At 44.7% G+C, this 15720-nt stretch overlaps 1 protein-coding gene across 1 annotated transcript in view; it reads left to right on the top strand.

Annotated features, from left to right (window-relative positions):
* LOC137382906 (probable E3 ubiquitin-protein ligase HECTD4) overlaps positions 1-15720 on the top strand; it is a 361123-nt gene that overhangs the window by 249921 nt on the left and 95482 nt on the right. The window contains exons 37-41 of the mRNA XM_068055483.1: positions 1441-1630; positions 10378-10459; positions 11312-11514; positions 12287-12422; positions 14295-14477. Coding sequence (XP_067911584.1) covers positions 1441-1630; positions 10378-10459; positions 11312-11514; positions 12287-12422; positions 14295-14477 — 794 coding nt within the window. The remainder of the gene's footprint in view (positions 1-1440; positions 1631-10377; positions 10460-11311; positions 11515-12286; positions 12423-14294; positions 14478-15720) is intronic.

Genomic DNA, 15720 nt, shown 5'->3' with positions numbered 1-15720 from the left:
GTGATTGACACAAGTCCTTGATTAGTGTTTTTTTATTAATGTTGTGGCTTCATCCTTGTTGCACATGTATATTCCTAAAGCTCTGCTTACCTGAAACCAGGGATCTAAATTTTGTTCTCATTTTCCTCCTTTTGTGCCCTTCCTTCCCTGAAGGTGTTGTCTTACTGGTGTAAGGTTTTTTTGGCATCAACTTGTCCAGTGGCCATTTTTTATTTGTGTGCCTAGACAGTTTAATGTTAGTAGGCTGTTCCTCAAAAGGGGCATCACAGCTGAGCCCTATCCTGTCCTGAACTCAAAGCCACACATGCAGACTCTGCGACAGTTGACTAAGTACTGATCAGAAGCAGACATGGTGCTGGAATTTTACGCCACCCCAGCGAGCCAGATGGTGGCATAAAATTGAACAGGAGGCTCCGGGAGGCCTTCCCGACCCACTGCCGCCTCTGGCCAACTTTACGGAGGTTGGCGGTGGCGGGGGGGGGGGGGGGTAGCGAGAAATGGTCCGCCCGCCCCAGGCCAATCAAGGCCCTGAAGTGGTCACTTAAGGGCCTTCGCCCGCCTCCATGGGTACTTTACCCGTGGCAAACTGGCGTGCTGGGGACATGAAAGGCTGCCCAATGAGAGCTGCCGGTCTTTCCGCACCCTGGGAGGGGGGGTGGGGGTGCCCTGACAATTGGGGCACCCTATGCCCTATTGAGGGCCGCCCCTGGGTCCCAAGACGCCCCCTCTTCTCCCCCCCCCCAAAAGAACACCCTTATCTCACTGGGGCACGACCGATCACCTGGTGAAGCATCCAAAACCTACCTTGGATCCGGGCTCTATGGCATCCTCCTCGGTTGGCTGGGCTGCAGTCCTAGCAGTCGCCACTGCTCCCGGTGGCTCTGCTGGGACTAAGAGCTGCCGGCCCGATGATTGGCTGGCAGCTCAGTGAGGCGGGACTTCCTCCCTCAAGCGGGTGAAAATCCCGCCTCGGGACAATTAAAGCCCGGGGACCCATAAAATGCGGGACGGATCCCTGGGCTAGGCGAAAGCGGGTTTGCCACCGACTTTTACGTCAGTGGCAAACTCCCGTCCGCCTAAGATAAAATTCTGGCTGGTATTTTCTTCCCTTCAGTAACCCAGGTGTGCTGATGCAAGGTTGTTACTCCAGCTGAGACCCACTAACAGCACAGACCATTTTTTTTTGGGTTGAGTGTTAAGTTTTGTGTTGGGAATTACTGTTGGTGTGAAGTCAAAAACTGGATACACGCTGCCAGTTACAGAATTAATTCTGGGGCTAGTATTAAATAGCCTAAAGTGAGGAAATGAAATATATTTCTGCCTTGAGTGTTCACATAGCTTCAGTAGTCCAGTGTCCAGGAAATATGGCATTCCAACAGAGCAATATTGGCTAGATCTGTTTGTTTCAGAACCTGAACATTTAACACTTTTGTCCCTCAGGGTGTCAAACCGTGCTGTCTCCCAGCACATCAGAAGCCGGTTCTTCCTTTGCAAAATCCAGCCCGAAGAACTCAGTAAAAACAGAAAAAGATGGTGGAGAGGAAAGTGAGGCAGTAGATGGTAAACTGTCTATCTTAATTCATAAACGTGAAGATCAGTCATCCCATGAAGTCCTTCAGCCATTACTCAGGTAGGTGTAGCAGTATTATCTTTTCCGCCTCCTCTTTCCTCCTCTCCTGAAGTTGCTGATTAATAACCCATTGGCACTGGCTAGTCTCTAGTATCTCACGAGGAAGTTTCATGTAAACCTGAATCAGGAATATTGGCAGGCTCTTTGACTGTAGGTTAAGGGCTAAGATTAGAATCAAGTCCAATCCAGTCCACACTTGCACAGCCCACCCACACAGACACCACCTCTGTCTGACTTAGCACAAATTGTGAACTGAAACAGTAGTGCTTGGATGCCCATATTGTCATCAACTGATCACACTTGCATACTTTCCAGAATGAATCGGTAGTATCAACCCTGTTTTTTTTTTTTCCCCCTTCTTAGCTCGGAGACCATTTATCATGGCCCCCAAAACACACTCAGCTCAGATCAGTTAACTTAGAGACCATTAATTAAATCTAGGAGCTTTCGTGTTTATATGGTTTAGTTTCAAATTAATCTGCCACTGAGCTATTGATGTTTATTGACTAAATTAGGACTGGCATACAAAGCAACATTTTTTAAAATTTAAAGTTCAGTCCAAAATTAGATTTCAGTTAGGCTGAAGTTTTTACTTCCTAACCTTCATTTTTGAAGATGGTACCTAGAACCATAGAATGGTTACAGCACAGAAGGAGGCTATTTGGCCCATTGTGTCTAGGTCACATATACATATATATTCCTAATACCGATGCTTGAGGAATGCCACTATATACCTTCCTCTAGTCCGAGAAACAACCATTCATCGCTACTCTCTGTTTCTTGTCACTCAGCCAACTTTGTATGCAAGCTGCTACTGTCCCTTTTATTCCATGGGCTCTAACTTTGACAAGCTTGTTAAGTGCCACTTTATCAAACGCTTTTTGGAATTCCACGTGCACCACATCAACTGTGTTAACCTCATCAACCCTCTCTGTTAACGTCATCAAAAAACTCAGTTAGTTAAACACGATTTACCTTTAGCAAATCCATGCTGGCTTTCCTTAATTATTCCATATTTGTCCAAGAGTTTTCATTTTGTCCCAAATTATTGTTTCTAAAAGCTTTCCCGCCACTGAGGTTAAACTGACAAGCCCAGCAACTACAGGCCGATTACTACTTCCCTTTTGGATAGGGGTGTAACATTAGCAACTCTGCAGTCCTCTGGCACCACCCCTGTATCTAAGGAGGAACGGAAGATTATGGCCAGTGCCTCTGCAATTTCCACAGTTACTTCCCTCAGTATCCTTGGATACATCTCATCTGGTGCTGGTGGCTTATCAACTTTTAAGTGCAGCCAGCCTATCTAATACCTCCTCTATCAATTTTAGCCCATCCAGTGCTCAACTATCTCCTTTTTCACTATGACTTGGGCAGCATCTTCTTGGTCAAGACAGATGCAAAAGTACTCATTTAGTACCTCAACCATGCCCTCTGCTACCATACGTAAATCCCCTTTTTGGTCCCTAATTGGCCCCACTCCTTATTTTGTCACCCCTTTATTATTGATATGCCCAGCAAAGACTTTTGAATTCTTTTTTATATTAGCTAGCTGCCTATCTCTTATACACTCTCTTTGCTGCTTATTTATTTTTTCACTTCTCCTCTGAACTTTCTAAATTGGTTCTCAATTATCAACCTGAGATCTGTCATATGCACCCTTTTTCTACTTCAATTTACTCTCATCATCCAGTGAGCTTTTGACTTGCTTGACCTACATTTCCCCCACTTGGGAATGTACCTCAACTGTAACCAAACTATTTCCTCTTTAAAAGCAGCCTAAAATTGTTCTGTTATAGCTTTGCCTGCCAATCTCTGATTCCAGTTTACCTGGGCCAGATGGGTTATAGAGTCATAGCACAGAAACAGGCCCTTCGGCCAAGTGCGTCTGCGCTGACCATCAAGCACCCATCCAATCTAATCCAATTTTCTTGCACTCAGCCCATGGCCTTGTATGCTATACCGTTTCAAGTACTCGTCTAAATACTACTTAAATGTTGTGAGGGTTCCTGCCTCTACCACCCCTTCAGGCAGTGTGTTCCAGATTCCAGCCACCCTCAGTGAAAACATTGTTCCTCAGCTCCCCTCTAAACCTCCTGCTCCTTACCTTAAATCTATGCCCCCTGATAGTTGACCCCTCCGCTAAGGGAAAAAGTTTCTTCCTATTTATTCTATCAATGCCCCTCATAATCTTGTATACCTCAATGAGGTCCCCCCTCAGCCTTCTCTGCTCCAAGGAAAACAATCTCCGCCTATCCTGTCTCTCTTCATAGCTGAAATGCTCCAGCCCAGGCAACATCTGGTGAATCTCCTCTGCACCCTCTCCAGTGCAGTCACATCCTTCCTATAATGTGGTGACCAGGACTGTACACAGTACTCCAGCTGTGGCCTAACTAGCGTTTTATACAGCTTAAATCATAACCTCCCTGCTCTTGTATTTTATGCCATGGCCAATAAAGGCAAGTATTCCATATGCCTTCCTAACCATCTTATCTACCTGTGCTACTGCCTTCAGTGATCTATGGACAAATGCACCAAGGTCCCTCTGACCCTCTGTACTTCCTAGAGTCCTACCACCCATTGTATATTCTCTTGCCTTGTTAGTCCTCCCAAAGTGCATCACCTCACACTTCTCAGGATTAAATTCTGTCTGCCACTGCTCCACCCATCTTCCCAGCCCAACTATATTGTCCTGTAATCTAAAACTTTCGCACTATTTACAATACCATCAATTTTCATGTCATCCGTGAACTTACTGATCGTACCTCCTATATTCACGCCTAAATCTTCAATGTACACTACTATACAGCAAGAATCCCAGCACCGATCCCTGCAGTAAACCACTGTTCACAGGCCTCCATTCGTGAAAACAACCCTCGACCATCACTCTCTGCCTCCTTCCACTAAGCCAATTTTGGATCCAATTTGCCAAATTGCCCTGGATCCCATGGACTCTTGCCTTCTTGACGAATTTCCCTTGCAGGACCTTATCAAAAGCCTAACTGAAATCCATGTAGACTACATCAACTGCTTTACCCTCATCTATACATCTAGTCACCTCCTCGAAAAATTCAATCAAGTTTGTTGGACACAATCTCCCCCGACAAAGCCATGCTGACTATCCCTGATTAATCTCTGCCTCTCCAAGTGGAGATTAATCCTGTCTCAATTTTTTCCAATAGTTTCCCTACCATTGATGTTAGACTCACTGGCCTATAGTTACCTGGTTTATCCCAGCTACCCTTCTTGAATTATGGTACCACATTCATTGTCCTCCAGTCCTCTGGTTCCTCTCCTGTGACCTGAGAGGATTTGAAAATTTGTGTCAGAGCCCCTGCTATCTCCTCCCTTGCCTCACATAGCAGCCTGGGATACATCTCATCTGAGCCTGCGGATTTATCCACCTTTAAGCCCGCTAAAACAGCTAATACTGCCTCCCTTTCAATGCTAATTTGTTCAAATATATCGCAATCTCCCTCCCTGATCTCTACACCTACATCGTCATTCTCCATAGTGAACACTGATGAAAAGTAATCATTTAACACCTCACCTATATCCTGTGGCTCCACACACAGGTTGCCACTTTGGTTCTTATTGGGCCCTACTCCTTTCCCTGGTTATCCTCTTGCCCTTAATATACTTATAAAACGCCTTGGGGTTTCCCTTTATCTTGTCTGCAGTGTTTTTTTCATGCCCCCTCTTCGCTCTCCTAATTACTTGAAGTACCCCCCTACACTTTCTATACTCCTCTAGGGCCTCCTCTGTTTTCAGCTCTCTGAATCTGCCATAAGCCTATTTTTTTTTTTTCCTGATCCAATCCTCTATATCCCTGGACCTGTTGGTCCTATTCTTCACCTTTACGGGAACATGTTAGCACTGAACTCTCACTATTTCCTTTCTGAATGGCTCCCACTGGTCTGATGTAGACTTTCCTACAAGGGCGGCGCAGTGGTTAGCACCGCAGCCTCACAGCTCCAGGGACCCGGGTTCGATTCCGGGTACTGCCTGTGTGGAGTTTGCAAGTTCTCCCTGTGTCTGCGTGGGTTTTCTCCGGGTGCTCCGGTTTCCTCCCACAAGCCAAAAGCCCTCTTCTTGTAGAACTCTCTACATGCTGGCTCAGAAAGCTCTCCTGAATGCACTTTAAGAATTCCGCCCCCTTCAAGCCTTTTGCACTAAGACTATCCCCTCTAATATTGGGGAAATTGAAATCCCCTACTATTATTACCCTATTATTTTCACACCTCTCTGAAATTTGCCTACATATCTGCTCCTCTATCTCTCCCTGACTGTTTGGAGGCCTGTAGTACACTCCCAGCCAAGTGATTGCTCCCTTTTGTTTTTAAGTTCTACCCATATGGCCTCATTAGAGGAACCTTCTAAAGATATCATCCCTCCTTCCTGCAGTAATTGACTCCTTAATCAACAGTGCAGTGCCACCTCCTCTTTTACGCCCTCCCCTATCACGCGTGAAGATTCTATACCCTGGGATATTGAGCTGCCAGACCTGTCCTTCCCTCAACCATGTCTCTGTGATAGCAATAATATCTCATTCCCATGTGTTAATCAACGCCCTCAATTAATTTGCCTTACCAGTAAGACTCCTTGCGTTAAAATAGATGCAGTCCAGCCTTGCATTATTCACTTGTGCCTTAACAGGTCTATATTTGTTCTGCCTTCCAGACTGACTCTGTTTCTCTTCTATATTTGACTGTGCATCACCCTGTACTGTACCTCCACTGTGTTTCCCATCCCCCTGCCAAATTAGTTTAAACACCGCCCCCCCCCCCCCCCACCCCCCTCAACAGCACTAGCAAATCGCCCAGCAAGGATGTTGGTCCGGTTCCGGTTCAGGTGCAACCCGCCCAACTTGTACAGGTCCTACCTTTGCCACAAACAGACCCAGTGATCCAGGAAACTAAAGCCCTCCCTCCTGCACCATCTCAACCACGCTTTCATCTGCTCTATCCTCCTATTCCTATACTCAGTAGCACATGGCACCAGGAGTAATCCAGAGATTACAACCTTTATGGTCCTGCATTTTAATCTGCTACCTAGCTCCCTAAATTCTTGTCGCAGGACCTCATCCCTCTTTCTGCCTATGTCGTCTGTACCAATGTGAACCACGACCACTGACTGTTCACCCTCCCCCTTCAGAATGTCCTGCAGCTGCTCCGTGACATCCTTGACCCTAGCACCAGGGAGGCAACATATCATCCTGGAGTCAAGTTTTCTCCACAGAAACGCCTATCTGTACCCCTTGCAATAGAATCCCTGTCACTATAGCTGTCCTACTCTTTTTCCTCCCCTCCTGTGCAGCTGAGCCACCTGTTGTGCCACAGACTTGGCTCTTGCTGCATTCCCCTGTGAAGCTATCTCCCCCAACAGTATCCAAAGTGGAAAATCTGTTAGATAGGGAGATGGACCCAGGAGACTCCTGCACCACCTGCCTAGTTCTTCACCCATTCCCTTTCTGCCTGAGCAGTCTTTAACTGTGCTGTGACCACCTCCCTGTACGTGCTATCCATGATGATCTCAACCTCATGGATGCTCCACTGTGTCTCTAGCCGCCGCTCCAGATCCAAAACCATCTGTGACCACAAAAACGTCCATCTGTTTCGCTAACCTACTACTATTGCCCTCTTGTCCCTTTCTCTCCATCCCAGCACAGCTGAGTCACCTGTGGTGTTCCGGTTATGACATTCAGTGCACTCTCCAGTGGGATCCTCTTTCCCATCGGTACTCAGAACTGAATACCGGTTAGAAAGTGGGATGTCCTCTGGGAACTTCTGCACTATCTGCCCTGACCTCTTAGTACGTCCGGCAGCCACCCAGGCCCCCTCCTACTGTGCTCGCCTAGGCACCGGGTTGACCACCTCCTGAAAGGTGCCATCCATGTATCACTAAACTAAACTAAAAAAACTAAACTAAACATGTAATCCTCCACCTCGCGGATGCGCCACAGTGACTCCAGCCGCCGATCGAGCTCCAAAACCTGAAGCTCAAGCTTCTGCAACTGGAGACGCTTTCTGCAGACCTGTTCGCCAAGGTCGCATGGCACATCCACGACTTCCCACATTGCATCGGAGGCGCATTCCATTTGGCCGAGCTGCCCTGCCATTACTTAGCTTTACAATGAAATTTTGCTGGTGTTATAACTTACCAGCTATTAATAATCAGCTTTATCCCCTGTACCTTTGAGGCTGAGAAGGCAGAAAAGAAAGGGACCAAAGAGCACCTTCCACCGCCCCCCCCCCCCCCTCCCCCCCAACCAGCAAAAATACCCACACTCAACCTACAGCCTCACTCCGTGCAAACAGCACTCGTACGGCTAGTAATTACTAATAATTTACAGGTAGTTATCCTCGGGCTTTATTTTAAAAGGAACCTTTTTTTTTTACTCTAGTCTTTTTCAGCTATCCCCCGGCAATAACAGCTACTGCCCACTGAGCCCACAGAATTTCAGTGATATCACTATTAGTTTTTTTCACTTAATCAAAACAGAGCGCACGCTGACACAGTCAGCGAGCCTGCTGCTTCCCCGGACTTTAGGTAAGTGAAGGTTCTCGAGTCCTGCTCTTTTATTTACAGCTCCACTTCAGTCCCAGTTCCTTTCAGGTCCGCCGCTGCCTGCCGCTGCCCCGGACTTTAGAGGGGATAGTATTAATGCAAAAGGCTTGAAGGGGGCGGAATTCTTAAAGTGTACTCGGGAGAGCTTTCTGAGCCAGTATGTAGAGAGTTCTACAAGAGGAGGGGTGGTACTGGAGCTAATCCTAGGGAATAGGGAATGTGTTCTCACCCCATTTGAAGTTTGCCCTTCAGTGAATTATTTTCACTCTGGACTCCTCCTTGCCCTTTTCTGTGCCAACTTAAATCTTATGATACTATGATCACTGCAACTTAAATGTTCCCCTACTGCCACTTGACCCACCTCATTCCCCAGAACCAGCAGTTGGGCCAGAATCATACTGGTCTGGATAATTTGTCCTGAATACACTTGTTAAACTATTCCCCCACTCTGCCCTATTCGCTATTACTATCCCAGTCTACATTAGGATAACTAAAGTCTCCATTATAACTACTCTATAATTCTTGCACCTCTCTCTAATTTCCTTGGAAATTTGATGCTCTATATCTTTCCCACTAGTTGGTGGCCTATAGAATGCACCCAATAGTGTAATGGTACCTCTATTGTTTCTTAGCTCTAAGCAAATAGATTGTGTCCTTGACTCCTCTACGACATCCCCTCTTTCCAGCACTGTAATGTTCTCTTTAATCAATATTGCTTCCCCCCCTCCTTTTCTTTCCTTCCCTATCTTTCCTGAACACCTTGTATCCAGGAATATTTAATATCCAGTCCTGCCCTTTTTTTTGAGCCAGGTCTCTATCATCATCACATCATATTTCCAAGTGGCTGTCTGAGCTTGCAGCTCGCCAACTTTATTTACTGCACTCTGCACATTCACCTGGATGCACAGGAAACCCAATTTAGACCTTATTACATTCTCTCTTACTCTGACCACACTTAATACTTTACTGTTTGCTACACTCGTGCTATCTGTCTCTCCCAATTCTCTGTGCGGCTTGTTTTTCCCCTCTGCTGTTACCTCCTGGTTCCCGCACTCCTACCAAGTTAGTTTAAACTCTCCCCAATAGCAGTAGCATATTGTCCCACAAGGACGTTGGTCCCCCGCTCTGTTCAGGTACAACCCGTCCAGCCTGTACAAGTCCCATCTCCCCCAGAATTGGTCCCAATGTCCCAGGAATCTCACGCCCTCCTTCCTGCAAGATCAATCCAGCCATTCTCTATCCAGCATTCATCTGCTCTATACATATATCTTCACTAGGACTCACGAGGGATAATCTGGAGATCACTACCTTTTGAGGTCTTGCATCCTAACTTTCTTTCCAACTCCCTAAACTCTGCCTGCTGGACCTCATCCCTCTTTCTACCTATGTGGTTGGTACCAATGATGGACTGTGACTGGCTGTTCACCCTCCCTCCTCAGAGTGCTCTGCAGCTGTTCAGCGTCACTCCCAGTGCAGTCTTAGATATGCCAAATGATATCTTATGCTGTGCAGAGAGCAATATAGTCTGTATCAACAACTTATGTTGCACCTCTAGCACAATAAAACGTCCCATGGAGCCTACAGGAGCATTATGCAACTAAGTATTACACTGAACCACAAAAGGAAATATTAGGTCAGATGACCGTAAACTTGGTCAAAGAGGTAGGTTTTAAGGAGCCTCTTAAAGGAGGACAGCTAGGTGGAGAGGTGTATGAAGGTTATTCCAGAGCTTGGGGCCTAGACAACTGAAGGCAGGTCCACCAGTAGTGGAGCGAGTAAAATCAGGGATGTGCAAGAAGCCAGAATTAGAGGAGAGTGGATATCTTGGAGGATTATGGGGCTGGAGGAGATTAGAGATAGGGAAGGGCCAGGCCATGGAGGGATTTCAAAACCAGGATGAGAATTTTTAAATCAAGATGTTGCTTGACTGGGAGCCATTGTAGGTTAGCGAGCACAAGGCTGATGGGGGAAAGGGAATTGGTGTGAGTTATAAACAGGCAAAGTTTTGGATGACCTCAAGTTTACGAAGAGTACAATGTGAGAGACCAGCCAGGAGTGCATTGGAATAGTCAAGTTTAGAGGTAACAAAGGCATGAATGAGAGTATCAGGTGAGCTGACAGTACAATTGTGAAGTAAAATATTCAGTTGTACAGTTATGTAATTGCATCTCTCTCCTTTGCAGTAGTTCAGAGGGCCGTCCTTTTCGACTGGGCACTGGAGCCAACATGGAGAAAGTAGTGAAGATGGATCGGGATATGACTAAAGTAAGGAATTGAGAATATGAGTCCAGTTCAGAGAGCCTTGTATGGTTCTGACAATCATAGCATCCTCAGCACGGACTGGGGATTGAACCTGGGGCCTTCAAAGTCTCCATGACTCAGTCTGCACTCAGCAAGACCTTTGACATCAGAAAAATAAAACTACTTTTAAGTCTATGGACTGATGCATGTCAGATCAGAGGAGTTGTATGCTGAAAGGTGTCACTTTACTGTTTCTCAATAGTGTTTTGACTTTTTCTTTGACAAACAAAATGGTTTTCTTCAGACCACACTCGTAAATTCCTTCCATGTATTAAAAATACAAGTTCCTCCTTTTAAGAAGGAAATTAATTGCTGTTAATACCTTACATTCTGAATCTTCAGTCCCAAATGAATAGTGTGTTCCATTTAGTTTAGTTTAGAGATACAGCACTGAAACAGGCCCTTCGGCCCACCAAGTCTGTGCCAACCATCAACCACCCATTTATACTAATGCTACACTGATTCCATATTCCTACCACATCCCCACCTGTCCCTATATTTCCCTACCACGTACCTGTACTAGGGGCAATTGCTAATGGCCAATTTACCTATCAACCTGCAAGTCTTTGGCATGTGGGAGGAAACCGGAGCATTTAGGTAGTAAAACTCAACAAAGTGCTCCTTTTTTCAAAGTGGAGAATTCATACATTGTATAAATCAAGTTATGATTAACTGTTCAGATGATATAACTCACAAAAGTTATCTTTCAGCTTGGCTGTGGCAATGCCATGTTTCTTTATCCTGAAATAGAACAGTAATTTACTTTGATGCAAAATATGCCTGCTGGGACATACTAATGGTGTCTTTGGTTTTCAGAGTGGGTACTGTGAAGTTATCACAGAAGAGGCAGTTGCAGCCTTGCGCAAGGCTACCAAATGGGCTCAGTCAGGACTAATTGTAAGTGTGGGACCACCAGTGGAGGTTGCCAGTCAGGAGGCTACCAGTGGACTGACAACTGGCGATAAGAAGAAGACAGCTCAGACGTCCATCTGCAGAGAAAAAAATGCAGAGCTTGCCAGGTACGAGATGGTGAGAGGGAAGAGAGAAATGAAGACCAGATAATGAGGGAGCATACCCTTTCAGTGTGGAGAACAGTTAAACTGTTCAAGTTCTGCTACTAAAATATATTATCTGATTTAAGATTTTTTTTGAACTGTGAAAGCTAGCTACAGGACCAAGAACTCTAATACCTAACATCAGGAAGGTTCTAGAGGGGCCAGAATAAAACAAAAGTAGTGATCAGATGTCAAGGGTGGAATCAAAGACTTGTTGATTTTAGGTAGAAGGGAAAACTGAGGAAATGAAATGTACAGTTTTGAGGTCCTGGGAATTAATTTTTCAGGTTGGTGAAAGGTTATCAACCTGAAACTTTAACTGTGTTTCTCTCTCCACATATGCTGCCTTACCTGCTGAATATTGCCAGCCTTTTCTGTTATTTTAAAAGCATTTCATTGGCTATAAAGCACTTTGGGACATCCCATGGTCTTGAGAGGTGCTATATAAATGCAGTTTTTTTTTGTCTGAGATCAATTTGATCAGTGTCTGAGATGGACCAGGAGCTTGGTCAATAGTACCTGCAATGCACACTTATTTCTATAGTATTGGTTTGAGAATTGGATGAGAGTTGAAGCAATAGACAAGTTACTAAAAAGGGAGCACCTGGGCTGCTTTAACCTTGGTCTTTCACTTCCAGAATAACTTTGAAACTGGAGTATGACTTGAATCTTGGATGTTTTCTTTCGTTTTTTGGCTTGATAACGTGTCACTTTATTCCCTTTCCTCTCCCTGCAGAACAGACCCAGTCCGACCATTCATCAGCGGCCACGTGGCAAACAGCATGGCAGCAGAGGTGATTGCTCTGCTGCACAACTTACTAATGGCTCCTGAGTTCAGCACCGCCCAGATCTGGACCACCACAGCGGAAAAGGTAAGTAAAACAAAATGCATGCTTGTAGGCCTAGAACATGCTTTGAAGAAACCATTTTAATTTTGTTTTCCAGATTTTTCCTGTTATTGGCACTTTGAACCTCGTCCTCATAATTCTCAAGTCTTTATGATTTTTGGCTTTTATGCAACAAATTTAGGAAAGTGATGTACAGTGAGGAAGGGCAGTAAAAAGCTTATTGAAATTTGATTATTGTAAAGATGTTTTTTGACTTGTTCATTTAATAATAATTGGCTTTAGCTTTGCACAAATTATTTGAAATTGGCTTGAGAGTTTCGAATTGATATTTCATATATTCTGTTTCATTGATCCATCAGTATAAATGGCAATCTGCTTGTCCAGTAGAATTTATCATTGCAGTCCTGGTATTTAGTTTTGAATTCGGAAACCAGCGAGAGCCAGGCTCCCTGTAATTTTGTTTTTCGGCAATATCTCACTTTTAAAGTGGGAGAAAACTTGGGTCTTGCGTAAATATGATGGGCAGTTGATTTGGTAATCAACATAGATTAAGCAGAAGCGAAAAGCTCACCATGTCAGACCAGTGTAGGGAGACTTTAAATTATCAGAGTTTTGGTTATTCTATAGGAGGGTCTATTCAGGTGGATAATTAAGCTTCTACTGTATTTGTATTCTTTTATGGTGGTCTTGAAGCCACCTACACCTTTTTCTTATCCTGTGGCCTGCCCACTACAGCTCAGATTTCCCCATGATCAGTTTTAGTAAAGTTTTACTGCTGTTCTGACACCTGATTTTAGAATGGAGTTGATGTGAATTTTATTTTTTAGGATTTTGTAAGCCAGAATCCTCAACTTTGGTTTTCAATTCATTAAAATGCCAGCCATGCTGAAAATCTCAGTTACACACAGGTATCTGAGAGTTTATTTCTTCCCACAAGGGTACAAACAAACAAACAATCTGTGGGACTTTTGAAGCTCAGCTTCGAGTTGAACAGGTTCAGCATGTTTGGATTGAGCCTCAGTGGGCATAGAAGGAGGGGGTAGGATCAAGTTCTGGGCCATGGAGTTTCTGGAGGTGCAGAATGCCAATGTTGAGGTAAAAATGTTTTCATTTATGATGACAGCTTTTCCTTATGTGTCTGCATGTTCACCTCCATTGTGCCAAAGTTTCAATTCTTGAATCCCTCCCATTGCTTATCTTTACGTTGGCCTTGGCAACATTATCTGTAAACAACTTTCATATGTATGCCAGTGATGCCCAGTTTTTTCTCTCCAGTAATATCTTTCATTCCGCAGTGACCAATGTGCTGGCATGCTTGCTCAAAGATGAGCCAGCACTTGCAGCTCAACATTGACAATACCAAAGCCTCATCCTCTTCGGCCTCCTCCAGAGATTCTATACCCTAGAACCTATTCCATCCTCTTTCTGCAAGCCTGCACAACCTGTTCAACTCCTACCCGCTTCAAATCCCACAGAGTCTATTGCGAGCCCTGCTATTTCCATCTCCGCAACATCACCTTACTTCAGCTGTACCTCTATATCACTGCTGCTGAAATTCTCATCCATGCCTTATACCCCAAACTCGGCATTCCCAATGCCTTCCTCACTGGCCTCAGCTGTTGCACTCAACACAAAATTCAACTCCTCCAAGAGTGCTGCCCACATCCAACTAGGCACAATCCTTCCACTCTGTGGTCAGTGACAGAGCCTGCAGCCATCTTTCCTTCATGCACAGGAACTCAAAAGTCCACTTAATTATTTATGACTACCTTCCACAACCTCCCTCCTGGTTTCCTCCATACCCTAATTATGAAATTCTTTGAGATGTTTTGTTAAGTTAAAGATGTTATGTAAATGCTGTAAGAGTTTACTGAAATCTTGTTCTCCATCTATCAGGTTCTGTCTCGAGCACTGATGTACATCCCTCAGCTTGGTAAATATGCAGAGAGTGTCCTGGAAAATGGAAGTAGCAGTGGGAGGAAATTGGCAAAACTGCAGGCTATTGGGCGGCAGGCAGTGGCAGCACTCTGTGCACTTGGGGGCTTCAAAGAGACCATTAAAATAGGATCTGAAGTACAGGTAATCTACTCGGTTGTCCACGCATTTCTGTGTATTGATGTGCAAGACCTTTGTTCTAAATTAACTTTGCATAGACATTAAACAATAATTAGGCATGGTTATTAGGCGGTGAAATGCTTGGGGTTTATGAGCGTTCTCCGAACCCAGAGAGCATGTCCCAACTATAAACACAATGGCTTTCTAAAATATACAAGTTTCCTTTTTCAGAGGATTTCTGAATGACTTTGCATTGTATCATTTAACAGACTGGCAGCTGTCAAGTTTTTCCATGTGTCACATGATAGGAAAAGGAGACATTATATAAAGTGATAAAGTAGGATGTGTAGACATTTGGTTTTACAAGAGGTGGTTTTATAGAGGGAGTCAGATGAGGGATATTAGTGCTAGAGAATGGAACACTTAGTATCTAGGTAACAATTATCAGCTTAGATATCCCCAAAATGAACCAATGTGACTATTTTTTTTTTATCAGTTTTGTGGTTATAGTACTAGATTAGTAATCCAGTGTTTAGAGTCAAAGAGTTATACAGCACAGAAACAGGCCCTTCAGCCCATCATGTCCATGCTGGCCATCAAGCACCTATCTATTCTAATCCCATTTTCCAGCACTTGGCCCGTAGCCTTGTATGCTATGGCGTTTCAAGTGCTCATCTAAATACTACTTAAATGTTGTGAGGGATCCTGCCTCTACCACCCCTTCAGGCAGTGCGTTCCAGATTCCAACCACACTCTGAGTGAAAGTTTTTGCTCAAATCACCTCTAAACCTCCTGCCCCTTAAATCTATGCCCCCTGGTTATTGACACCTCCGCTAAGGGAAAAAGTTTCTTCCTGTCTACCCTATCTATGCCCCTCATAATTTTGTATACCTCTATCAGGTCTCCCCTCAGCCTTCTCTACTCTAAGGAAAACAACTCTAGCCTATCCAGTTTCTCTTCATAGCTGAAATGCTCCAGTCCAGGCAACATCCTGGTGAATCTCCTCTGCACCCTCTCCAGTGCAATCACATCCTTCCTATAATGTGACCAGAACTGTACACAGTACTCCAGCTGTGGCCTAACTAGCGTATTATACAGCTTAAATCATAACCTCCCTGCTCTTGTATTCTATGCCATGGCCAATAAAGGCAAGTATTCCATATACCTTCCTAACCATCTTATCTACCTGTGCTACTGCCTTCAGTGATCTATGCACAAGTACACCAAGGTCCCTCTGACCCTCTGTGCTTCCAAGTGTCCTTCCATC

Source organism: Heterodontus francisci, chromosome 23 (assembly GCF_036365525.1).
Source record: "Heterodontus francisci isolate sHetFra1 chromosome 23, sHetFra1.hap1, whole genome shotgun sequence".
Lineage (NCBI taxonomy): Eukaryota > Metazoa > Chordata > Chondrichthyes > Heterodontiformes > Heterodontidae > Heterodontus > Heterodontus francisci.
This window is presented reverse-complemented; position numbering and strand designations above follow the sequence as displayed.